Source organism: Idiotropiscis lumnitzeri, chromosome 9 (assembly GCF_059441095.1).
Source record: "Idiotropiscis lumnitzeri isolate Australia: NSW breed Sydney's pygmy pipehorse chromosome 9, RoL_Ilum_1.0, whole genome shotgun sequence".
Lineage (NCBI taxonomy): Eukaryota > Metazoa > Chordata > Actinopteri > Syngnathiformes > Syngnathidae > Idiotropiscis > Idiotropiscis lumnitzeri.
The window spans coordinates 9,919,235-9,946,032 of record NC_142399.1 but is presented as its reverse complement, the minus strand read 5'-3'; the positions used below and the strand labels follow the sequence as shown (position 1 = coordinate 9,946,032).

The window sequence follows — 26,798 nt, the reverse complement described above, 5'->3', positions numbered from 1 at the left end:
GCGCTGAATTGTCACACATAACTCGGCATAGATGTTATCCACCTTAACGTCCATGAACTTGTAAGACAGTTAAGGAAACTAGTAGAATGATCACGGATAAGGTACACTAGTCGAACGACTGTGTCTTACTCATAACCTGGTTGCCTCTACTTCACATTTGTAAAATTATTTTTGCATACTGACAATAACATGTCACGAGTGAGGCAAAACTAGTAGAGGGCATTCTGGTGTTATCGTACTACTATGAGCTGGGAGGCTACTAGTGTGCAATACATGACTCCTAGTTGGGTCTAATAGTTTTACTAGTACACCACAGTAGCTTACAAGAATGATTAAATTGCGTATTAGTAGGATAAAAGTGGGACCACTAGAGGAAAAACAAAGTCGTAGTTGTTCTGCTCGTGTCCTCGTCATTTGACGAGTACACTGAATTGTGAGGCCCAAGTGTGTACTAGTACATGGACTAAGATCTACCATGTTTTCATACTTGTGTGCTTGTGTAATTTAAATTAAATACATTATTATGATATTTTTCCTCCAGGCTTTTTGTTGCAGTTGCATCTTCAAACCATCTTCTTGCCATCCCTTTTCCAGCAAAATGGTACCTTTGACCCTTTGGAACCACAAATATCTTAAATACTTCAGATTATAACACATGCCTGTGGGCTACGTCAAACATCTATGAAGTATTTTTCCATGTGGAGGGAAAGGAATACAGTACATAGCGGTGATCGGAAGGCCATCCAAACGTGTGTGGTCAGGGAAAAAATGTTGAGCCCGGTGGACTCAGCTTTTGTTTGGCTCTTTTGTTGCACCCGCAGCCCCTCGCCCAAAATGCAGACCAAGGCGACTAGCGAGTAAATTTGTGTTTAAACCACATTTGTGCAAGTGCGTGAACAAAAACACACAGAGAGTAGATAAAATGAAAGAAAACACCCTGGCAAAACATTGTCATCCAACATTACGTAATTGACCAAATACAATGAAAAAAAAAAAAAAAAGGCCAGAAAGTTCCATTAATGCCACGAAAGGTTTTAAGTGTCATTTGTGCAGAGCAAAATATATTAAATGGTATTGTATTTGAATTTACATAAATAACAATTAGGTTGTTCTGGGCATATTTTATTAAAAAAATTATTTTAAAAAATTATTTGAATTATTTTCTTAGGTTGCTTTAGGTATTATATTACAGATCATATTTTATCATGAGTTAAGTAGTTTTGGTTAGATTTAATTGCATGTATTTATTTCTTATTTCTATGAGTATATTTTATTTTATTTGAATATATTTGCAATTTATTTTAATTTTATTCCAAGAATTGATTTGGTTGTTTTGGTTCAAGTTTATGTTAATGTATACGCAGATCCGATAATGGATTTAATTTAATCAAATTCAGTTATGATAATGAGTGAATTTATTTTAATTTAAACATGATTGAGGTTGTTCTGGGTTGATTTGTTTTTATTTTGTTGCATTGGGTTGTATGCATTATTGTTTGTCATTTTTATTTTTCAATATATGTAGGTATTTTCTTAATATTTCTGTTATCCATATTTGTGTTTTAAACATAAAAATTAATCACTTAAAAAATTATGATTAAAAATATATCACTTTATTTTGCAAAGATTTATGACAATTCATTTGTGAATGCAAATGAAAGCAAACCGCTTCAAAAACCTAAGGCGAAACAATTTATTCTCGTCCAACGTCACGTAATCAACAAAGTAGTTTACAGTACTTAATTTGTTCAATAAAAAAAGAGGTTAGAACACAATAATTATAAACATTAGATGTGCTCAGTCTCAAAATAGCTACAAAAGTGCAGAGGAAGGCCTGACTGAACAATAATATTAAAAAAAAAAGAAAAACATACAACAATAGCTTCTTGTCTGTTGGTGGTGACCATAAAAAGAGTAGAAATGTGAAAGCACACACTTACACGCACACACGCAAATGCACACACACGCACGCAAACAGGAAGTACATCTTGGCTTTTTTACAGCAATCTGTACAGTCGCTCATTTTCAAGGCACATCGCCAGAATGTTCCAGAATCTGGCAACTCACAGGAGGATGGCGTGTCCATAGAATCCCCCACACCCACCCGCACACACGCACACACTACCAGCAGGTAGTCCACCGGTGATGAGTAAAACCTGGCTGCGTTTTCAGAGGTCAGGGGTCAATTTCCACAGGAACAACGGTGAGGATGGCGTCTTCGTTGCCGCGGCGCACCACCACCTTGAGGCTTTTGTCCTTCTTGACGGCGGCGCTGACGTCGTTGGCCGTGGAGATCCTCTTGCCGTTGATGGAGATGATCACGTCGTGTTCTTTGAGGCCGCCGCTGCGAGACACGCAAGGGATCACGAAACTCAGATGGGAAATCCGTCATATTTAGATTTCATTGTGCATTAACTCATTCACTACCAGCCAAGTTAAAAAAAAAAAAAAAAAATCCTACTTTGACGTCTTTAGCCGTCAATGGCATAAATGAGTTCATTTAAACCGTCCATTTTGAAATAATGAAAAATACAATACACAGTGAACACGGTAACCAATATATTTAAATATTGCTGCATCTTGTGATCGGATTGGTGATGGGTTCTATTTTTCTTTTTTTTTTTTTTAAACTGTTTATCAGTGAAAGCCGAATTTCATATGGTAAAAACAAAAGTTTGATGTCATGTTTTGCTCATCCAAGGATTGATCCATTCATCCACACGTGTTTTCATCTGGAGGAGTAACATGTGCTCTCAGCATGTTCACGATGAATTAATCACAGGAACACACACATGAAACAAAACAGTAAACACACGGATGCTGTTAGCGTATTAAAAGGCGAATGCCAGTGCGGCCTCTTAATTAAGGGTCCCTTGTAAAACACGGACCACCACAGCCGAGCTCGCACGCCGCACTCGTTAACATCACGAGGGCTGAGCTCGTTACATTCATCCGTTCGTCAGATAAAATGCTATCGAAGGCACTCTGCAGGCCAGCAATCGAATCTAAGCTTAACATCCAAGGTGTCAGAGACTAGAGAAGCTAGTTAAACTAGGATCACGGGAACATGCAAAGAACAGACAACATGACAATACTCGCGGGTATATATTCTGTATCATCTGTGGGAGAACGAAGAGCATTACTGCAATTCACTGAGCCTTCTTCATGCGTATAAGTATGCATGTGTTATAATCATTATTTAGGTTGTCATAGGTGCTACATTAAATATTGTTAGTTAATTATATCTTTTAAATGTTTTATTTTTAATCATCATTTGGATTTTTCTGCATATTTATTTTCATTTAATTCAGGTTGCAGCGGGTAGTAAATTTGCTTAATCTTGTTAAAATATTTAGTTTGAGTCATAATTTATGATTATTTATTTGCAATTTATTTCTTAACTCATTCAATACCATTGACGGATAAATACGTCAAAATCCATTTTTTTTACTACGCTGGACCTGAATGAGTTAAACAAGTACTATAAATTAACATTTAATTTTTTTTTTAAATTTAATTTCATTGTACACGACAAGGACAATAAAGACGGCCCTAATCTATTCCGAGGGTCAAGTGCACATAAGGTGGACGGCCGTCATCTTGGTCCAGCGGTTATTTTGAACTCACTTATCCATATTAGAGCAGCTATGTAGTTACACATGACTTTAGTTACGTTATTACGTTACATGTCATTATACGTGTTATTTCGAGACTTCAATTGTGGTGCCAGAGGCCCTCTCCAAGGCTATTACAACCTTGCTCTGTAGACCATCAGACTAATAGAAGGTTCTCCCTTTTAAAGCATCAAAGTGCACCACAGATATGTTATTGTGCATATTAGGCACTAACGAGGCCTGGTGGGGCAGAGACGGGAAAACCGCAGCATGGAGAGGAATCCTCCTGCATGAGGTTTGGAGAAATTGGCTGATCTCAGCATCTCTCAAACGGCACCACAATTTCGTAAAAGTACCCCAGTAACTGTCTACAGACACGGCGTTTAGAATGTGTAAGTGCTTCGTTGAGTGCTCCGTGAATTCATCACCCCGAAATGTGTTTATCCTTTAGGAGGCATGCATGTGTGAAAACTATCACTCACACTGCAGCTGGCGTCTTTGCAATGACTTCCATGACGTAAGCACCAGAGGTGATGTCAGGGAAGTCTCGATTTCGGCTTTTCAAGTCTTTGGCCAGTCTGCAGACACACACACACACACGCACACACACACACACACAAAAAAAGAGAAGAAAAGAAAAAGAAAACAGATGTAAAGAATAAAAAAAAAAATGTGCAGAAAGTGCGGTCATCAATCATTCATGAAGAGTATGATGTATAGGCGTGCGAAACATACGCTGGAGTGAGAGTCATCATCCTCACGCCGATGTACTTCTTTTTCGCAGCTGCTGTGCCTGCAGAGGGATATGATGAAAACAATGTCATTCATCTGCTTGTCAGCTTTCATCTGCTTATCATCTCTAAATATATATGTAGGACCATGGAGACATTTTCAACCAAGGTGTGTCCTTTAATTAGCATCACAGGTGTCTTCAAACTTGCAAGCAGTCCGTCGGCTTATTTGAAGTATGACAAGTAGTGACGGTGCTCTTTGGTGACATGTTGTGTCCCTCACTTAAAACGGACCAGAGGAAACGAGGAAGAGCGTCGTCTCGGGAGAGTCCAAAGAATATCGAAGAGAACGTTAAAGGTAAAGACTGAAAGACCATCTCCAAGCGGAAAATAAAAAATACAAAAATATGGCGCTCCATGTTTTTCCCTCGATTGTTATTGCTTTCTTTAAACCTTGACACACGTCTAGTTTGCGTGGCGTTATTTATAGAGCATTTTAATTCCGAGCATTCTTGTTTTAATAGATAAGCATTCGTATTGATAAGGCATGAATTATCCTACTGTGAAAATTATTTGTCAGGGATTATCATTGGGTTTACATCATAGGTGTCAAACTCTGGCACGTGGGCCAAGTTTGGCCCGCAGTGTCATTATATTTGGCCGACATTCTATATGATCATTTTAACCTTCAAAATGATAAAAGTAATTTTAAAAACTAAACTTTGTGTTGCATTAATAAAAACAATTAGAATAAAAAAAAAATCAATAAAAAAAAAAAATCCTCATTTATATTGTTTTTAAAAAATTAAATGCTGGCATGCGGCTTTTTTCAAGTTTTACTTTTCGGCCCACTGTGTAGTTGAGTTTGACACCCCTGGTTTACATCATGTGTCATTATCCTTGCATATTGGAAAAATCTAATCATTTAGTACATGCAGGAAGTCATCTGACTTCATTTTTTTGGCCTTCGCAGAATGTGAAGGACGCGACTGGACCATTTGAAACCAGTCCAGTTTGTAAAACTGCCCCCTGAAGGATCATTGGACACTTGGCACTAAACGTGATGGTTGGCATCGCCACTCCGATTATCCTGTCTTCTTAACGTGGCGCAGCCGACCGACACCTTAGAACAGCGCCAATCACAACCATCAACATTTAACTGCCACCTTCCCCTCTCCAATTAGCCTCACTGATGACAAGCGGTTTCCTAAAGACAACACAGCTGTTCAGTCTTAATCCTGCGAGTTCTCTTCACAACACGCTTGTGGAAATAATTTAACAGTCACTATTTAACACCCCCCCCCAGACCATATTGCAGCCTGGAAGATCCTGGTTAACCACTTTCCTTCCGGGTTTTAATAAACGTCTTGGACAGTTTCACACTAATTTTCTCAGTTGTTTTTCTTAGCTTGCCAAAGGATTTTTTCCCAACAAAACGGGATTCAGCAATCTCTCGGTATTTGCTCATTAAAGAGGACATGCAATGGAAAGTTAACTTTTTAACACTTTGTACATAAATAGTCGGTTCTCAGGTGTGACTGTGCATTAATTCAAGTGCGAAATAAAACAACCAAATAAGTTTTTGCTAGCTGCCTATTTTTTTGTATTGTGTCAATGAGCAGAATTTCTCTGGTCACGACGGTTGAAATTTAGCTCACCTCGAGACTGCCTGTCATACGACTCTGCCAGGAACTGCTGGATCTTGTCCGAGGGGATGGCGAAGGAAATGCCGGCGGTCACCTTCAATGTGTTGATTCCGACCACCTCACCATCCTGAAAGTATCATTAAACTTCGTGTTATGTTTGTTTTGCAGGAAAATCACTACATTTATGATCCAAAGGTGTCAAACAATAAAGGTCAAAACAATTCAATTTGAAGATTTTGAAGTATAAAAAAATATATATATATTTTACCAGATTGACCAGTGGTCCGCCGGAATTGCCATACTGTCAAGAAAAAAAAAAACCATGTCAATATTTTGGGGCATCGCAATTTGTACACTGTATGTTGATCATAACAGGCAACGTACGTTAATGATGGCGTCTGTCTGGATGTAGTCCATGTCAGAGTTGCTCAGGCCAAGCTCCCGCCCCCCCCTCTGGGTGGTGCTGACGATTCCCGTGGTGACCGTGTTCTGCAGGGAAAACGGGCTGCCAATGGCCACCACAAACTCACCCGGCCTCAGGTCTGACGAGCGGCCTAGCAGCAGCACGGGCAGCTTGGTCTGCAGAGTGGAGGAAAATGGAATAGAATGCTCTTAGGTGAGGGGTAGGAGGACGGTTTGCAAATGGTGAAACATTTAATGGGAGAATTGTGATCATGTTTGCGTAAATAAATATATATTAGTGTTGTCAAGCGATTTATTCTTTTTTTTTTTCAGTTAATCCCAAAATATTTCTAAAATTAATTGTGATTTATCACATTTGTCAACCTTTTTTTGTGAAGCTTGAAACAGATTGACTTGAATAATATCTTGGAATTAATGTAACGTCACCAAATATGAAGTGTATTTGAATTCAAAGTCTGATCTAATAGCTTTCTTTGATCCTTGAATACGATCTTCACTGAGTCATCTTTACAGGCAATTAAAAATCTCAAAACTTCTAAGGATTAGTTCTGCCCACAAGCGCAACACTCCAGCACTGTAACTTGAGCACGGTGTTTTGTTCTGAGATGATGTGTTAAAGATGCACGGCTGGGATGGTACAGTATTTGAATTTGGCTCTGCAAAGTATGCCATTTTTTTAACTCAGTTAAAATATTTGACTTCATTAATGTTTTAAATAAATAAATTAAAAAAAAAAAAAAAAATATATATATATATATATATATATATATATAGTCTCATTTTTTAAAGTCCCTCTGAGTTTGCTATAATGATGTTTCACATGGGAAAAAAAAACCTCGACTCTGCACAGGCCACTGAACACTCCCACACAAAAAAAACAATAACTCCTTTTCCCACAGCATCCCCGCAGCCAGCGAGCGATGCTAAAACGTTAGCCGCTGAGATAAATTTACTGCACAGAGAAGCCTGGCTGACAAAGCATTTCTGTATTGCTGCACGTGCGTGGAAACAGATGGCTGGAAAAAAAAACAGAAAGGAAAGCTTGTGTAGGTAAATAATGACAGTGTGGCCAACTTGGTTACAAACCGAAGAGCATGGCAGCTCTCGCTGCAGAAGCAGATACACAGAGGAAGGATATATTTATCCCGCCATGCTGGTGAAATCATCTCATGCTGCTGGGAAGGCTGCAGTCAAACCACATCACGATGCTGCCACTTTACCGCCACACTCACTTCTTGCATAGGGAAATAATAATAGTTCATTTTGTGTCCATTCTAGCAAAGGATTAGAAGGCTTAAAGTGAGCAGAGACAAAATAAAAACAATCAATGGGAACTAGGGATGAACAATTCATCAATTTCAAATTGACATGGCAATGCAACTTTCAAATTGCATAGGCTGCAGTTTAAGAAAAAAAAAAAAAAAGCGGCTTCATTTTGGTCGGTCATGGGCTTGCATTGTCCTAAACAGGCGCACGTAGCAGTGGGTGTTTGCGCCGTTGTGGGAGGGAACTGACCAATTGAAAGCGGCTCGCCTTATTACTTTTAAAGTCAGCGCAAAGACATGGCATGTTTTTGCAGGAGATCGACACTTAGAAAATACATTTAAAAGGAGCTGCAAGATCTCCACTTGCGGATCAGTTAGCCCTTGGGGATCGCCTTCTATCCCCGATTGTTCGTCCATGTTTTACAAAGAGTGAAAATGGTTCGGTAACAAAAAAATTGACCAATTTCACTTACTAACACGAAATCATCATGTTGCAACACGATACACGAAAAAGTCACACGGTCCCGTGACTGAAATTAAAGAGGAAGCCCGCCAATTTGTGTTGAAGCAGAAATTTGGGGGAAAATGGAAGCAAGTATCCAAAACAGATGAGCGAGGATCCATCCTCATGGATTAACTCTTATTAATGTGGGCGGAGCATGGCGTCACAAGTTTCAGTTTGAAGATCTGCTTTAATAAATGGTTCGCTAAGGAAATCTAGAAATGATGACGCAGATCCAAAGCGATTATCCTAGATGGGTGACGCTAAATTGCAAATTTTTTTTTCTTTCTTTTTTTTTTTTGTCTTCCCTTTGCACTGTGGATTGAACACGCTGTTAAAGATCATTTCGAGGATTTGCCTGGGACAATTTGTTTCATTAATAAATTAATTAATTTTTATCAATTAAAAAAAAAATTGCATGGACGTCTATCATGTCAGGATACACACACCAAAAAAAAAAAAAATCAAACAGCAAGTCAGCCATTTCGATTTGCAGCAGCCAATTCAGCCAAATTCCACAACTTGCCCTTTGACGAACTCACACTGAGTTGAGTGGTGTGCACTATATCATTCTTACACAGCGGTTGGCGATGAACACCGGCCACCATCATTGCTGAGAGACCACCGCCTCCGTCGGGACATTGTGGCGTTTGTCTGGTCAACGCTGCGGTGTGAAAAGCAAACGTGATACCTGTACGCACAAACACACCGTGTGGGTGTGCGTGCGTGTGTGTGTGTGTGCGCGTGTGAGCATAAAGCAAGCAGCCCTGACAGTGTTTGACATGTGCAAACACAAACAGACGCCTGACATGAGTAGTATTAGTCTCTACGGCAACATTCTCACACACATGCACGTACACACACACACAATGTACTGACCATTCTAAACAATATTTGGGAGGGGGGGGGGGGGCAAAAAAGTTCGGAGAAAGGTGAGCGAAATCAACCACTGGATAGTAAAGCTAAAGATAACCAAAATGAGGTACAGTAAATGTACTTGCTAGAAGGACGAACAGATCATCGGACAGATGGACAGTGTAACTATCACTGGTACCCCCTAACGAAAAGCCCAAAAATAAGCCTCCCAACAGTCACAAAATCAAAACGTACTTGTGGAGTTAATCCTGATAATGCACACTGAGTGGAAGTCTCGCGAGATTTGCAGAATCCAGGAATGCGACATTACATGGTGGGCAAGGGCAGCCAAAGACACGGATGCATCAGTTTATCGGTAACGTAGGTGTGAAGCTCTTTTTTGACATGATCGCCGCGGCCAGTCAGCAAACTGCCACAAGTTGCGGTAAACAGAAAGCCGTGACTCACTGCAGCTATTCAAGCCAGGGATGCACGCGCCTTTCAACCAAAAGTCATAAGCAGGGGATTGCAATAAAAGGGCAAGAAGGGAACAACGGACGCCACAAATTACAGGAAGAGAATGTGACACGTGTGAGTCAAGCCCACAAATAAAACCAAAAAAAAAAAAAAAAAAAGAAAGCAACGCATGGCGGTGAGTCACACAACAGAAGACATCTAGCAGTGTGGGAATTAATTTTCTTTTAATTTATTCTTGGTAACAGGAACAAGTGGCACATGAAAAACAGAGAAGCTGGCGTATGATACACTTGTCAGATTTTCCCACAGAAAAAAATGGAGATGTGGAATGAATAAAACAGATGGACAGATGAGCACAGGTGGAGCACCTGAGTCACATGACGTGATTTGGGACTAAATTGGGGAAAATTCATAAAGACGACTCGACTTGACTTACTTGACTTGGTTTCCTTTTTATATGTCAGTAGTTTGAAGATAGCGTGCCATTTGAATTGTCATAAACTGGACTTAACTCTGTTGTCCTGGAGTGGACTACAATAAATCGTCCTAAACTGGACTGCGCTGTTGTCCTGGAATGTGATAATCTGGACTAGACATGTCCAAAAGGACTAGAGTCTCTTGCCCTAAACCATGTCTGCTGTTCTAAACTGAAATAAATTCCAATACGCAGAATTGGACAGGACTCAGATGTCCTAAACCAAATTGGACTCTGTTTTGCGACACTGAACTGGACTCCGTTGTTCTAAACTAGACAGGACTGTGTTTGTCCTAAACCTGATTGGACTCAGTTGTCCAAAACTGGACTGGACTCCTGCATCGGACTGTACTCTAACCTGGACATATTTGACTCATAATTTACTTGATCCAAGTGACGACTTCAATTGACTTGCTTAAAAGTCAGTGGAGGTAACTGATATGCGCTCCAGTATCTTGGGACTTGCTTGAAACTTGACAGTTAAGACCTACTTATGACTTGCACATATGTGATCTACTCCCTCCTCTGCAGGTACGCAGACGCCGTGGAAAGAAGAGCATCTGTGTTAAAAGTTTTATTGGCTAGGTTGCCTCAAGGCACCGTTAAAAGCAACAAGACGTAGTCGTGTTTAATGGAAGCCAGGTGCAAATGCAGCATCATTGTTTATGTGCTACAAAGGGCAAATGCTCCAACCATGTCCCAGTAGACTTGTGGTATAGGGTTGCAGTAGACTATTTCGTCCAAAACTGAACTAAATTCTGTTTGCCTGAAGTGGACTGGAGTCTATTGCTTTAAACGGGACTCTGTTGTACCAAACTTGATTGGACTCTGCGGAACTAAACCAGACTGTACTCGGTCGTCTTAAAGTGGACTAGACTCACTTGTGCTAAACTGGACCACAATTTGATTTCCTAAACAGCACAGGACCCACTTGTCATAAACTCTATTGAACTATTAAGTCCAAAACTGGAAATGAGCCACTTGTCAGAAACTAAATTGCGCGCTTAATTATGTTTTTATCATCCGATATAAAGCACTTTGATTCACCCTTATGTTGAACTTTCCTTTCCTTTGTAGCCCTAAACTGGACTGTACCTGCTTGTCGTAAACTGGATTGGATTCAATTGTTCTAAACAGGACAGTACTCAGTAGTCCTATACAGAACTGGTCCCATTTGTCCTAAACTGCACTAACCTCCAGTCCAGAGTATCCATTTGTCGTATGGTACACTGTGCTCTGAGATTCTAAACTGTACTGGTCACTTTTGTCCTAAATTGGACTGGACCAAGCATCCTAATCAGGACCGGACGAAATGTCCTAATCAGGACCGTGATCTTTTTTCCTTGGCCATGTTGTCCTAAACTCTACTTCACTATGTTGTCCTAAACTGGACCATACTCAATCGTTCTAACCTGGGCTATACTGGATTGTACCTTGTCCTAAACTAGACTTGACCAACTTGTTCTAACTGGACTGAACTCTTTTGTCAAAGCTGGACATGCGGTCATTATGAATCTGTAGTTTTTACTTAGAAGTACTCCATGTTGCTAAATGTATATTAAACTCATTTACTACCAGACAAGTAAAAAAAAAATGGATCTTTGACGTATTTATCCGTCAATGGTAGGAAATGAGTTGAGTGTCCGACAACAACACACAAACCATCCCAGGTGTTAGTCAGAGCCGCCCTCACAACGTAGTCACAAAGCTAAGCTAGCCCGGCCACGCTAACGTTGTTGACATGGGCGCATAAAAGCACTTGGGTTTCCTTCCATGTGGAGCTGCTAAAAGTCCAGCAGTTCACATAAGAGCAAGCATATGCGTTTGATGTGTTCAAGCTCTGGCGAGACGCCGCAAAGAAAACCCTTTGAACTTCCCAAATCACAATGATGAGAAGGAGATGAGGCATGGTGTGGCCATTTTCTTTACCGTCAAACGTGTACTTATGTGGACCACTTAAGTGACGCTGACCGGCCTTGTGTGACCCGGAGCGTGGGCGGATACTGTATGTGGACATGGATATGTGGACATGCGTATGTGTATGCTCACGGAATGAGTAACGACCGGGAGGGAGATTTTATCCGCCTGACTCAATTATAATGTTCTTGAGAGCCATCTTTGCGGAATGGAGGGACAGGCTGGGAATTGTTATAATCTCAGAAGAGGGGGTCTGAGTGCCAGGTTAAAAGCAGGACGGCGACCAATCCTTTAGTTTGACAATTAAAAGCCTCCACTCTAGTATGGTAGATGCCTCTTTTTTTTCAACGCTCAGAAATAAAACAGTGGGTGGGCGGTCATGCGTCCTCTTTTCCTTTCTAACCATTCTGCTGACCAACAAATGGAGAGAAGGGTCACTCATTCATAAGACTTAAAAATAAAGGCCTCCTTTCAAATACACACCTTTTTAAAAAATCTCTTTTGTAAATAAAATAACAGGTAAGCAGCCATGCTTTCCCTTCCTCCTTGTAACAATTCTGTCAATCAATCAACGGACAAGCCTTTGTATAAATTCAAACATCCGCTCAAATTGACGCCTCCTCTTTTACCCTCAGAAAAATATGAATAGCAAATGGGAAGCTTTATATTCCATTCCTCATCTTTTTAACTTCTCATTTTGGGTGAAGCGCAACGCCTCCTTCAGAGAAACGCTACGGCTCTCGGGTGAATGACACAAAAACGGAATGACTCAGGAATGACTTTAGCAGTTTGTTACGGTCAGTTTGGTTAATAACCACGGCACCATTGTGGTTAAGTCTTTCCTGTCCACGAGAATGGCCAAAAATTCAATCGGATCCACACAGAGAGCCTGCAAGTGTCAAATTCAGTCTCTTTTTATTTCCCTCGGAATTGATCAACTCTTTGGTTTGATGAAGAGATGAGCAAAGCCGGGGTCAAACGGAGGAAGAAATTCAAGTGATTCATTCTTCTTGGCCTGTCTATGAAGATCTTTCCACTGGCAAACACACTCGAAGCCTTCCATGTCCCCGCTGAGTCGTCTTCCACTCACACACACGCATACAGTATACACATTTTTTTTTTTGTGTCCGCAGCCACTGATTATCCAGGGATGCGAATCAGTCAAAATCTCGTATTTCCTGAGGAAACGTTTACCCGATGTAACAGATAAGATGATGGCCGGAGCACACTTCATATGCGGACACAGGATCTTTTTTTTTTCCTATCTGCAAATAAACGCAGACATGTTTCCTTAAGCGTCTCGAAAACCTGAAGCAGCACTAGGCAAATGTCCCACAAGGAATGTTGAGTTTATAATAATAAGTGGAAACAAACACACTGGGCAGTTCCTCTCGGCAGTGCAATACAAAGATGAGGCGCTGGTTTGGATGTTGGGGATTCACTGCAGTTCCGCTCGGTTTTATTATTTACAGGGCATTTAAAGTATTCACGCCACTTCACTTACTCCACATTTGTCACAGAGCTTTATTCAAACACTTTTTGAGGGCAAATTGAATATATGCTCATAAGATAAAAGTGTGTTTGGTTCATCCATAGTTAGCCTGGTGGCACGCTAATGCAGCATGCCAGGAAAAAAACGAAGAGTGAAAAAAATGCAGAGTTTCACTGTAACTGTATGAAAGTCAAAGCAGTCTATTGTTCATCTTTCTGGAATATTCCTCGACTTTCAAATAATAAATATTATAATTTGAATAGCTTCGGCTAACGTTTAGCTGCTAGCGAGATAGCGCACTTTTGCTGTATAGCAGCAGAGTTCCACTATAATTTCTTGTAATCTAAACACAGAAACGTGAGTATTTTTTTTTGAGGGGGGGGATTCTAGCTATTCTTATTAAGCTGTCAATTGATGTTAGCTAAGCTAATGGTAGCTAAACTAATTTTAGTCGCCGAATGGGCAAACAGCAATTAATTAAATAATCATTTTGGTTTATTTCCCTAAACTCAGTCTCTAATGCTTGCCTTTTGAACAAATCATATATTGTAGAGAGAGGGAAATTTGAAGGAAATTAGTTTAGCTTGCATTTAGCTGTCAGCAAGAATGCTCACTTTCCCCGGAATTCAGCATAATCTCTCAAAAAATATATAATATCCAGAAATAAAAAAAAATCTCTCTTACTTATTTATTTTGTTTAATTATTTATGTTTTTATGAATTATATATATGTAGGTTATAATAGACAAAGCCCTATTCTTCTTATAAATAAGTCATCAGTTGATTTTAGAAACGTGCCAAGCAGCTAAAATCATGTTAGCGGATGAGTGCAGACAAACATTGCCTTTTTCACTTTTGTCTTGGACAATGAATTCACTTTTGAAAGCAACAAATCCCAAAGTATATAAAATGAAATCGGTTTAGCTAGCATTTTAGCTGCTAGCAAGAATGCTCACTTTCACTCGATTTCAGCATTATTCTAGCATAGTCCAGAAAGACAGAATATTCAGCAATTTTTTATTTTTTTTTACACTGTACATCATACATCATCAGCTGATTCTAACGCTGAGCTGAAGAACACACCAGGTAGCTAAGCTAATGTTAGCTAACAAAACAGAAAGGCAGGCAAACATGCTATTTCATCTTTTTTTTTTTTCTCCGTTCACTCAATACATTGCACTGTCCGTGCCAAGCGTTTGCGGCTTTATTCCGCGCGAAAAATCAAGCTTGGCCTTCACAGCGACAAAAGCTAAGATACACTGCAGGAGCCAAACTATAAAATGCTCTTCCACGCTATTACTAATTGAAGCTTTCAAGACTTTCTGAGCTTCCAATACACATAAATAAATTCCAAGCTGCTACGCTAGAGAATTTCTCCACTTTGAGTTCAATAATATGAGGCTTTATTGTGCATCTTTATTGCGCATCACCACGTGCCACAGAGCTCACAGAAGTCTCAAAGACTATACAGACGATCCGTTTTGTAGGCCAGCTGACCGCATTGCTGCCTTTTCCCCTCGGTCCTGTGTTTCTCAACCCCCTTGCCCTCTAAAAACCACATCCCCCCTCAGCCCCCCTCCCCTTATTCCCGTATCCTCTGAAGTTCCAGACGTAATGTATTCCCCAGAGTTTAAGGGCTTGACCGCAAACCTCGGGAATGGAATAAAGTCCACTTGCACCAATGGATGGTGAGACAAAGAAGGCTTTGCATTCTACTAGGGGTGCTCATTTGACAACGGCCCCCGACTTTTGAGGTTATGAACTCGTTGGCGCAGAGGTGTAATGATATGGAGTCACAACAATGTACGCTCGGTTGACATCATATTACTTACTATTTATGGACTACAAGTATTTCATCATAAATATTTGCAGAAATTATAAATTCAATACTGAATGGGTATAGGTTAGTGACGTTCCGCAGCATGTTCCAACTGAATTTGATATATTTCAAAGTTTTTAATTTTATTTCATAATCATATTTCTATTTTGTTCCAAATGTCCTTACAATTTTGTCCATGTTTCTTTCTTAATTTTCACTTTTCTGATTTCATTTTTATTTTTTTAATTGTGTTTTAATTGTATTCCATATAAATACAAGAAAATAAAGTAAACAAATATGCTCAGTAATTCAATTGAACGATTAATGACTATAATAACTCATGACAACAGTAGTTTGTCGAGAAAAAGAAAAATCCAATGTTTTGTGGGATACAATGTGGCTTTCTACATGCGTGAACATAATTAACCAAACTTAATAGTAATTTTAAAAAGTGTCGCTTCAGAAGAACCTTCGCCTTGCTCATCTACTACGCGTCTTTCAATTTCAGTATTGGGCGATACTGGCTTAATTTTAAGGCATTGGGCACTCGTGGAGACTGCCGATACCAGCCACCGATACTTTATATATATATATATATATATATATATATACACCGATACTAATGCACATGGGCAAATTATCATCTCTACGTCGAAAAGAGAGGTCTTTTTTAACAATTTCTCATCATTGTGTTCAATGAAATTTTATATATTAGAAGTATCCGTATGTGAATACACGCGATGAAATCGCTCTATAAAAAGTGGTATCAAAAAACCCTAGTTTTTCTTTGTTTTGGTTTCATTTAAAACGTTACTTCATTTTGTATTGTCAACATTTTGGACTTCTGTACTAAACGTTAGAATGAAAAATGCAAAAATGTTATAGATCAGGATCATACTATTATTAAGCGTTTTAATGCACAATAAACAGCCAGTCTGTTTAGCGACTAGTTAAGTCATGCAATGGAATGCAACAGCAGTCAAAAGCAATTTCAATTCTCTCCGGCATCAGCCAGGACACCACCACCACCATCTTCATCTTCGTCGTGTCCCCACAACAAAAACAAATATAATGACAGCGCAGAGGCAGCGGCACGGCGTCTGATGCAAGACGACCCGAGGAGGAAAGCCCCCAGAGGGAAAAGCCTGTCATCGAGCGCTTCTGCTGCATGCTTGCCCGCCTTCATTACAGGATGAGACGGCGAAAAGAAAAACAGGCAAGAAAAACAAGAAAGCCGCTCAGTCGCAGAAGAAGAAGACACCCAAATGGCGCGGCCTAATTGTTCCTCATGCTGAACGTTTTGTCCAATTTATACCCTACTACTATTCCCTTGTTTTTAACATTTCTGAACTTTTTCAACTAAATTGTCATTGGTGGTTCACATTTTAAACAATTGGGTTTGTTGATTATTACAATCAACAATTACGAAACAAGAAGCTCGCAACTGTGATGACGTTACCAGACAAGCTAACAGTTAGCCTAGCATCTTCCATTTCTTTTTATTTTCCGGCAACGCACTGTGCTGCCTCTCACGGGTCTCACACACAGCATATTATTTCCTCCTCATGGGTGGGATTGCTCATATTTTTAAAAAAATTGGCTAACATGTAAAAAATGGCTACGCGTGTGCCCCTGCACAACACTGTGGCCCGCCGCCATGCAGGAATGCACGTCGCATGAATGCCTCGTGTCCAGCAGACGGACAAATCAACACAGATCGCGAGAGCGAGCGCAGTCGATGCGTTGTTGTTTTAATTCTCTTTTTCCCACCAGCAAGCGTAAGCCTGGTTAAGCGCTGCTGCTTCATAACTACCACTGGGTTCGAGTGTTGGCATGACGCCTTCTTGTGCTGAATTTGCACGTTTACTCCCCTGCGCTTGTGTGGCTTCTTCGGCATGCTAGGTTCACCCAACACTCTAATTTGTCTTCAGTGTTTACATAATTACTCATTTAAACATCCATCCGTTTATTTTCCATCGCACTTGTTCTCATTAAACTCACAACTGTGAAGTAGACATGCTAACCACGTCGGATGAGATGAATTTTAAATTTAATTTGAGTACCTGGATTGACAAAAATGTCTGAGGATGTACTACATGGACATCAGTGCTTATTCATGGCATGGAGGCGGACTTGCCTCGTCTTCCCGACTGGAACTTGAATTTAAGTTTGAAATGCCATCACAAACGTGAACACATTGTCATCCTGAAGTCATGTTCATTCGCTCAGTTAGGTGCATTAAGTATGTCGATGTGGTAAAATGTTCCTGCGGCTAGCTGCTAGCGGCTGGCCGCTAACAATATCTTAAACAAAAAGAGCATTATGTCGTGGTCATAAAAGTAAGATATTTGACATTTTAATGGTGGTTAACCTCTTTTCACACTCGTGTGAGCATTAGGAATGTTCAAGCGTTACTTACAAAAACTTTGCCTGAGCACTTCATAAACGTTTTACGACGTTTGACCGTGGAAACACGATCGTCACTCGATTTTCCTATGGAAGGAAAAAAATTGCTTCCACCAGGATACATGGGTGTTTCCGTTCATTGAAAACAACAATAATGACAACAACAACAACAAAACAGGAATTTTTGTGTATTTTCTAATCCAATAAACACCTCCTCTACTTCTTTTGGACTGCGCTTGCATTCTTGCTTGCCTCCATCAGCATTATTGTAGTTTACCACCAGCAGACAACCACCAGTTAAAATGAGGAACGACACAGCAGCCAGACCATGCGTTGATTTAGTTGAAAGGGGCACAAAAGTGGCGCTTTGAGAGTCCCGCATATGAAACTCGAGCTTCCTCCAAAATAATCCCATGATGCATTAGTGCGAATGTTTGGAACGGAACCCTAAAGGGTCTACTGAAAGAAAACAGGCACTTATAGAAAACGTCTAGACCAGGGGCGGGCAAACTTTTTGATTGGCGGGCCACAATGGGTTCTAAAATTTAACAGAGGCGCCGGACCAGGAGAAGATGGATGGAGTGATTTGGTAAACTCACCTCATCGGAGAAAAAAAAATACATTTAATTTGAAATGAAAGTGAACAAAAGCATTACAACAATATATATATATATATGTCTTTAAAAAACCACAGTATTTAGATTAAAAAACATTAAGATTATCATTTCATTTTTTTCAAGTTTGGCGGGCCGGATTAAAACGTTTAACGGGCCGCATGTGGCCCCCGGGCCGTAGTTTGCTCACGGCACTAGGTCAGGGTAATATTAAAATTCCGATTAATTAACACAACTATATATATATATATATATATATATATATATATATATATATATATATATATATATTAGCATTTAGCTAGCTGTTTGATGTTAAATGGGGTCATCACATTGCAGCCCACAAGTCAATTAAGAAAGATCCAACTCACCGGCGCCTCGATCTTGATGAGTGCGATGTCGGAGCGCTCGTCCACGTCCTTGATTTTGGCGTCGTAGATGGCGCCGCTCTTGAGCTCCACCTTGACGCGGTGCTTGTTGGCCACCACGTGCGCATTGGTCACAATTTGGCCGTCATCGGCCACCACGAAGCCTGAGCCGCTGGCCACGGCCACCTCACGCTTGGAGTATGTCATCCTTAAAAAAAAAATTATCATAAAATAGAGGCATAAAAAGCATTGTCTTTTTAATCCATATTTCTGCCGTGGGTCAGATTGACTCATGCTAGGGCTAGAACACATTTTGTGGGTCATTTTTCAGCAGGAATTTTCTTATGCTAGGAGGAATAAGTTAATCAATATATACAATTAAAATGGTTCTTTTCCCATATTTGTACACTAAAAACAGTTTCAATACTCCTTGCATGCAGAATTCTAAGTTTGTGTTGTGGATTTCCCCATTGTGAGACTAACAAGCGTACAAAAATCTGATGCACTAACTATTGATTTAATTTGTTGCTAAATGAATTAATAAGATGTAAATCGTGAAGATGAAATCAAACTGACCCAAGAACTATATTGCTGTTACCAAGAAATGACAGAGAAAGGACAGATGTTGCAAAATTACAAAGAAAAAAAATCTGACTTTCTATCACAAATAATGGGATTTTTAATTTAATAAAAAGGATTAAAAAAAATATTGACTATTTCTAACAGAATGGATTTGGCATGAATCCACCTTGAGCAGCCCTTGCGACTTGCCCCATTGAGATAAGATGTACGGCAGCGTCACGGTAAATTGCTTGGGATACAAAAGTGTTGCTAAAATCAAGAAAATGGTCGTGACGTTCTGCTTCTAATACATCTGAAGATGGGAAATTTTGAGGTGATCCTCAAGCCTAAACCATCAACCACCCGTTTTGAAATAAAGATGACATAGTGGTCCATTGTGTAAAGGGGTATGACAATATATTTTTACTCTCCACCACATAAACATGGCGGGAAAAGTGAGTGTCATAAAGAACAGCCTTTCTTCCACACAGCTGCCATCTGATACGTTGGAAAGTGGGCAAATTTCCAAGTCAACTAAAATCTGTCCCTTTATTCTGTCAGTTTGACAGAACAACTAAAAATGAGAGCTTTTACCATCAGCATGTAAGTCCGGGGAAGAGAGTAGAACAAATTTGCAATGAAACTGTAGTGATAGCATGCAAATGAGAAACAGAAGGGTACTGAACAATGATCCATGTGGGACACCATATTGTATATAACTTAAGTCTTTTCTGTTATATTTTCTACTATTAACATCAAGAATATAATTTTTGTAATTTTGTAATAAGTGTTTCGTTGCATGCATGTCTGCTTATTGCAAAACAAAAATGAATAAACCCAGAAAAGTTTCCCAGTGGAAAGTTTGCGGAAATTTCCTGGACATCAACCAGAAAACCTCCCCTTTGCAACTCCGGTGTCAAGTCAAACAAAAGCAGCGGCTTTTTAAATGAGAGACAGATTTGAGAGGCATGACTCAGACTGGAGACGTCGCAGTGCGACAAAAAACACCAGGAGAAGCGACAGGCGAGAGACGAGAGACACAGGTGACCAAAAAACAGGAAGCAGGAAGGAAAGACGAGGAAAAAGACAAAATGTTTGGATAGGAAAGCGCTCTGCATTCTGGTGAGCGGTCTAGTTGCGTACACAGGTGGGCTGTAAATTTGAGAGCGCACACCCACACACACACACACACGCGCACCCCCCCACACACACACACAGGTGCATGCTTCTTACTTGCGGTAGAGCTCAATGTGAACCACAGCTGGCGCAATTTTCTCCACCACGTCGGCAATGAAGTTGTACTTGTGTCTCGGACTGTCTGGGTTGTCCTGAGCTGGAAATGCAAAGTAGGACACACACATATTGGATATGAGACAATTGCACACAAACACGAGTCAAAAAGCGACACGCTGAGTGACGTAAGAATACAAACAACTTGTCTTTGACATAAGAAGGAAGGAAATGACAGTTTTGGTGCGGTGCAGACTGTCTCGTTCAGGTCTGACACACATACACACGTACTCGCACAGTCACACACACAATACACACTCACCTTTCTATTTGCTCATACACACACTCTTAAACCATCTTATTCATATTTTCATGCATTTCTCTCTCTCTCTCACTCACTAATTCAAACGCACACACCCACGCACACACACCCAGAAAACACACTCCTGCATAATCACGCATACACACATCATCGGTCTCTAACACACCCCCACAACCACACGGGCACATGCACACACGACCCTGACATTCCTAACCTTCACCTTCACCCATATCTCACCACCTTGGTTTTAAATGTTCTACATTTCTTCACGTGGCCCTCACACACACACGCGGGCAGACACACCCGCTGAGGTTGTTGGCTGCTACCATGCCAAGCCGGCCCACCAAGCAAGCAAGCAGTCATTTAAGAGCGCCGAGCTAGGCAAGTCAGGAAACGTTGCGAGGTACACCTGGTAATTAAGTTCTGTACCCACTCGACACTTTTAGCAACGCTCCCCTTCAAAAAACCGTTGCCACGTAACAAGCCGCTTTGATTTGCAAATATCAGTCATTATGGCTGCTTTAAGGAGAACATTTGGAGGCCAAAGCCTCCCAGGAAGTCACACTTGAAAGGACGGAGGTGATGTTGTTGTTAAGGATAATAATTTTAACTCATTCACTACTAGCCGAGAAAATTAAAAATGGATCTTTGACGTGTTTATCCGTCAATGGTAGTAAACAAGTTAAACAAAAAACTAGCGCAGGCCTGCAGGGGGAATGAATTTTTTTTTTTTTTTAAATAACCGCCTAAATCATTCTCACTTGACTGCACGATTATATGTTTGCACGAAGTCACTGATCCATCCACGCTAGATAATTCAGGCAGCACAAGCTCAAAATTTGAAATGTCAAACGGAGAGAATTATTTTTATCATGCCTCCTAGTTCTAGTCAGCATTTGGGGCGGCAGAATTTTGGACTTGATGGAATGTACAAAATGTTTTTTTGTTTTTTTTGCAATTAAGTTGCTTTCTTGTTCAGCAGTTTTGTGCTGTCATTGAATGGCCATTTTTATGCCGGAGAGCACTTTGCACTGAAGAAAAAAAAATCACAGTATGTGGCAATTTTGTTGTTTGCTTTAAATGCTTGCTTAAAATGAAATATTACACACGTAAGAGCGTGTATTTTGCACTCATGCATGTATTTTGTCCATACTTAAAATAGCATTTTTGTCAAACATTTGGCTAGGAAGTGATTCATCCTAGGTGACCTCCCGGAACAAGACTTGATGTAAAATTGCGGCCCCCTCCAACATTTAAGTTTTGTTTAATTCTTTTTTAATTCAAATCACTGTTTCTAAAAAAAAAAAAAAATCAAATTGTAATTGTTTTATTTTTGATACACTAAACTCCCAATTGCTCCTGATGCTGAATCATGAGTACAACGTAAAAGAAATTGGAATCATAATTATCAGTAGGCTTCCTTACTTAAGTTACTACTAGAAGAAATTATTTTAAATTATTTATTTTAAAAATATTTTTTTTCGAAAGAGTGATTCCAATTGCTTGACAGGGTTAAGTGCGGCCAACATCTTTCTTTTCAATAAGATGTTCTGTTAAAGACTCGGAAGGGAGGTTCTGTTGCATTCGTCATCCAACCTCTTTTAATTGATCCATCCTTATTCACATCCATCCTTCAATTCACCCAGACATCTTTCATCCCTCCCATTCATTATCCACTCATCCCTTAATCCAGCCACCCATCAGACTGTCCTTATTTTCGTTCCTCCATCCATCCACCCTTGCCTGAATTCAGCCATTCATCAATCGATCCATGTTGCTTCTTGTTCCTAATCCACCCATTCGTCACCCATCTTCCCGTTCTCCCATCCAGCCATTCATCTTCCTGACTTTCATCTTTTCATTCATCCATCCCGCCCTCCCTTTGGTGCTCTGTGACTAATTTACAGTGCAGTCCACGCCAAAACAGGAGGAGCACCCCTTTCCCCACATAAATGTGGATGCTCACTGCAGGTTTTCTTTTAAAGACAGAAGCAGCGGAGAGCAGAGAGAGCAGAAAACATGGATGGAAAGAAGTCACGCAGGTCATCGTGTCGCATCATCAAGCTGCATGTGAAATCTGCACTGCTTGTGATTATTGGGACCGCACGTCCTCCACGTGCAACGAGATTCAAAACAAATTCCTCATGTTGGCATTTTCAGCCGTTGTGTTGAAAATATTTGCAGCGTCTGGACTTTAGCGCACTCCCAAAAAACACTCCCTTGCCCAGTTTCCTCACTCAACATCACCGCCATTCCTCATGGTAATGCGTTTAAAATATGTGTAAAAGCAAAGTGGGCCAATTTCAAGCGAATGTAATCCCCAGAGGACGGAGCAGCGTTTGACCTGGTTATCCTTCCAAAAGCAACACTTTTAGGATTTTACATTCACACTCTGACAGAAAGTGAGATCGTGTATTATTTTTTTTTCAAATGTGGGGCTGTTGCAGAGCACCTTAATGGAGAGGGTAAGGAAGGTCTCATTTGGGTCAAGATTGTCCTGCTTTACTCTAAAACTTCCTTTCAACATGAACATCTCCGGGGAGGGCGCAGCAGCAGCAGCAGCAGCAGCAGCAGCAGCGACGGGCCTCGTTTTTTTCTTCCGCTGCCAAACAAAACGTTCCACGTTTCACTGCAGATGTGGAAATTCTCGCTGCAGGAGAGTCGCAAAAACCAGCATCCCTCGCCACAGGCTAGCCTGCGAGACCAGAGCGTTCCTCTCACTCGCGAGCGACAAACAAACGACGGGCCGCCCGAACCGCTGCGCCCGCACGCCTTTTTGATGTGCGTGTCAGCCTCCTCCCTGAAACGACGGGTTGCTAATTTGGTGTTTCCCTCTGTGCCGTCTGCCCGAGGAAGGACGGCGGCTTCCAATCAAAGGCAGACGTTGCGTCATGTGACTACCCAGAGTGATTTACGGTTTGAGGGCAGCGGCAGAGCTTGAGAAGGAGACGCAGACAGAAAAGAGAGCGACGACGGACTGGCCTTGGCTACGTTCTGCGCTGTGGGAGACAACAGGTGTTGGATGTTCGCCATTCAAATGCGCCTGCTTCATGCATCTAGTCACGAATGACTCAAGCGACGTCAGTGAGGTTTAGAGAGCTGGGCAACATGTGAAAGCACTCTACTGGACTGGAGATTTTTCCAAGGATAACTTCATAATCTTGACATCAAATAACACATAAGTACCATCTTCATCCCAAAATGTTATTACATGATTACAGAGGAACTTTGACTTTTTTGTCACGAGGGCTATGGTCACTGTGCAGATCACTTGTGATTGTTTTGCCCATTTTGACATATCAGATCTTTTTTCTTGTAAATGTGTTTAATGTTTTTTTTAAATCAAGCCAGGACTATCTCATAAGTGGATCGGAATCTTTCTTTGTCTTGGTGTTTACACAGACACATGTAGTAGTTAACGCTTTGAGTACCATTGACGTAAAATGTCGTCAATAGGAATCGAAGCGTGCAAAGTAGGTTAATAAGGAACTGCAAGCGGACTTCTCCTGGCTGGATGGTGTGAATTTAGCCAGGGAGATCACAGATCTATGAAGTGGGCACAACCCTTATAGAACATATCAGCGTGTAAACCCAAGTGCGTCGAGCCTTTCACGAAAATCAGGATACGGCACTTTTCATGCTCCATTGCAGCTGCACTATTTAAATTTTTTGGAATAGATCAACCTAAATTTTCACGACCTGTTTGTTGAAAACCAAATTCAATTGAATTAAATTCAATTTACCCATCGGTGATAATATGTGCAACGTTTTCCTTGAACAACATGGATGTGAACGGGGAGGAGCTAATTTACAAACGCAAGGTCAGTGTTGCCGACTTAGCAGGTTGGTTGCTATATTTAGCGGCTCTAGCGACTTAGGTGACTAGCGACCTTAATTCCGGCAAAGGAACAGACGGCATGAGCAGAGTTATTTTCACAGTGTGCAGCAAATGGGTAAAGACATCATACCAACCAAATTGAGTTCGCAAATTAATGTACATATTCCAGTAGCAACACTGCAGGCATAAGGTTTAGATTGACTTCCTGCAAATCGTGACCAACTGAGAAGGTCCGCTGTAGATGAGCGTGCCAAATTGAGTTTGGGGCTCTCCTGATTCAAGTGAAATGGTTTTCATATGACATGCTAATAGAGAGCAGGTCCACCTTTTTTTATAGAATAACATTCCCGTCTGCTCTGGTCATTTACTCTCTCACAGCCGGTGTGTTTCTGTTCAAGTAAATGAAGTCCACATGAACGCCGTGTGTTGAGCGTGTTTGCGTGAAGCTTCACATCAGGACTTCATCCACACAGTTAAAAGTTGAAAGGGCGCACTGGAAGAACGTGCGGCAACACAACAGAATAGGAGCTTGTTGTTGTAACCACGACAAGCTGGCACCGCGTGTCACTGACTTCACTTCAAACCACAAGCGTCCATTCATGAGGTCACGCTCGGCCGCCTTTTGTGTGTATTTAAAGAAGGGAAATGACACGGCGGAACGTCACCCCGAGGACATCTGATTGGGGTTTTCTTCGCTCCTGTCACACCATTGTTGAATTTGAGTATTAAGTGACATTATGACCAAAATATGCTAAGGTTTTGGATGAAAATGTCTGCAAAATCTAATTGAGAGCATACCTTGAGCTAGTCTACCACACAATGCTCATGTCTCTTCGTAAAAATTGCACATTTTTGGAGATTGCGCTTGTACTGGATTTCATTAGATTGTGCAAGTGTACGTGGTAATTATGTAACGAAATGCACAAAGTATAAAACATTTTACATGGAGCAGGTGTGATTTTTTTGTTTGATTTCATTGAATATACTCGATCAACCAAAAAGTAATAAATTCTTTTGGGTACTTAATATAGAACAATTTTTAAATGACATATTGACACAATCTTAGGTTCAATATTTTGAAATCTAGAACTAATTTAAAAACAAAACATGTCAAAGTTAATTCACAATTTTTAAAGTATTTTTGTGAAAATACATTTTAATAAAGTAATGCTACTCATTTTTATCGCATTAGTTGGTTAATTTAGAATTATTTTACCAAATATAAAAATGATTATTTTAAGTAACCCGAATTTCACATAACAAATATTTAATAAAAAACACGCACATTTGTATGAACTGTATTATTTAAAAAAAAATTACCAACTATATCATTATACTATTATTTTATGTATATTCTTTAATTCAACAATTACCTACTCTTAAAAGCATTATTTATACTAAAATTTCTGTATTGTTTTCATTTGTAACAAATCCTTTAACCAGTAATAATCTGAATGCTCGTTGGGCCTGACTCAAGAACGTAGAGGGCCGCACGTGGACCGCGGGCCGTAGGTTAGTCACCAAAACACAAGCATCGTCAAAGAAGAGGACCCTTTACCTTTCCCGCAGGCCCCGCGCTGAATGAAGATCACCGGCGGCTGCTGGAGCTTCTGCGCCCGGCGGCTGACCCTTTTCAGCTCGCAGATGTTCCGGTAGGACACTCCGTCGCTGCCGCAAACGGGCTCGGTGGCTTTGCACGCGCAAATGCCCGTCTTGCTCCTCCGGCGCACGGTGGCTGTGTAGCCCACGCCACCGGACACGGAGCACTCCAGGCCCTCTCCGCACACCGGGTCGCCGAGCTTGCCGCTGCCGCTGCACGCCTCGCCCTCGCCAGACGCGCACACCGGGCAGCACTGGCACACGTCGAGGGTCTGTCCCGCCGGGCAGTCGGACGATGGAAGTCGGGGGCACGTGGACTTGTCGCAGCGCGCCGGGCAGCCCACCACGAAACGGCTGGAGCTTTGCGCGTCCACTGCCAAAGCCAGGATGGTGCACAGAAACCAAAACATGATCGAACTGGAGGAGAAAACTTTTTTTTTCCAAGTCCACTTGGTGTGCTGCGCTTGCAGTGTTGCCGGATGAGAGCTGAGGAGGACTGAGGAGAGAGAAAAGAAACTCCAGCTGAGTGCACGCAGCGAACTCTCTCTCTCTCTCTTTCCCTCTCTCTCTCTCTCTCTCTCTACCTCCATCTGTCCCTCTCTCTCTCACTTTCTCTCTCTCAAAGAGACTTCTGATTCGGTTAGC

At 40.9% G+C, this 26,798-nt stretch overlaps 1 protein-coding gene across 1 annotated transcript; it reads right to left on the bottom strand.

The window, feature by feature from the left end:
• Positions 1-1,669: 1,669 nt before the first annotated feature.
• On the bottom strand, positions 1,670-26,649 carry LOC148330177 (serine protease HTRA1A-like). The gene is made up of 9 exons (XM_088304012.1): positions 26,113-26,649; positions 20,398-20,497; positions 18,607-18,811; positions 6,376-6,570; positions 6,260-6,292; positions 6,004-6,118; positions 4,350-4,407; positions 4,097-4,192; positions 1,670-2,344 (listed from the first exon to the last, which is right to left on the bottom strand). The coding sequence occupies exons 1-9, from the start codon at positions 26,561-26,563 to the stop codon at positions 2,176-2,178; spliced, it is 1,422 nt and encodes a 473-aa protein (XP_088160138.1). The 5' UTR covers positions 26,564-26,649; the 3' UTR covers positions 1,670-2,175.
• Between the last annotated feature and the right edge of the window lie 149 nt (positions 26,650-26,798).

Bases quoted from the DNA above. Each gene is read 5' to 3' on its own strand.
- LOC148330177 (XM_088304012.1), bottom strand. From the start codon at position 26,563: ATGTTTTGGTTTCTGTGCACCATCCTGGCTTTGGCAGTGGACGCGCAA. The intron at 20,498-26,112 runs GTAAAGGGTCCT...TTGCATTTCCAG, and splicing joins GCGCGGGGCCTGCGGGAAAG to CTCAGGACAACCCAGACAGT. The intron at 4,408-6,003 runs GTGAGCTAAATT...ATCCCTCTGCAG, and splicing joins GTATGACAGGCAGTCTCGAG to GCACAGCAGCTGCGAAAAAG.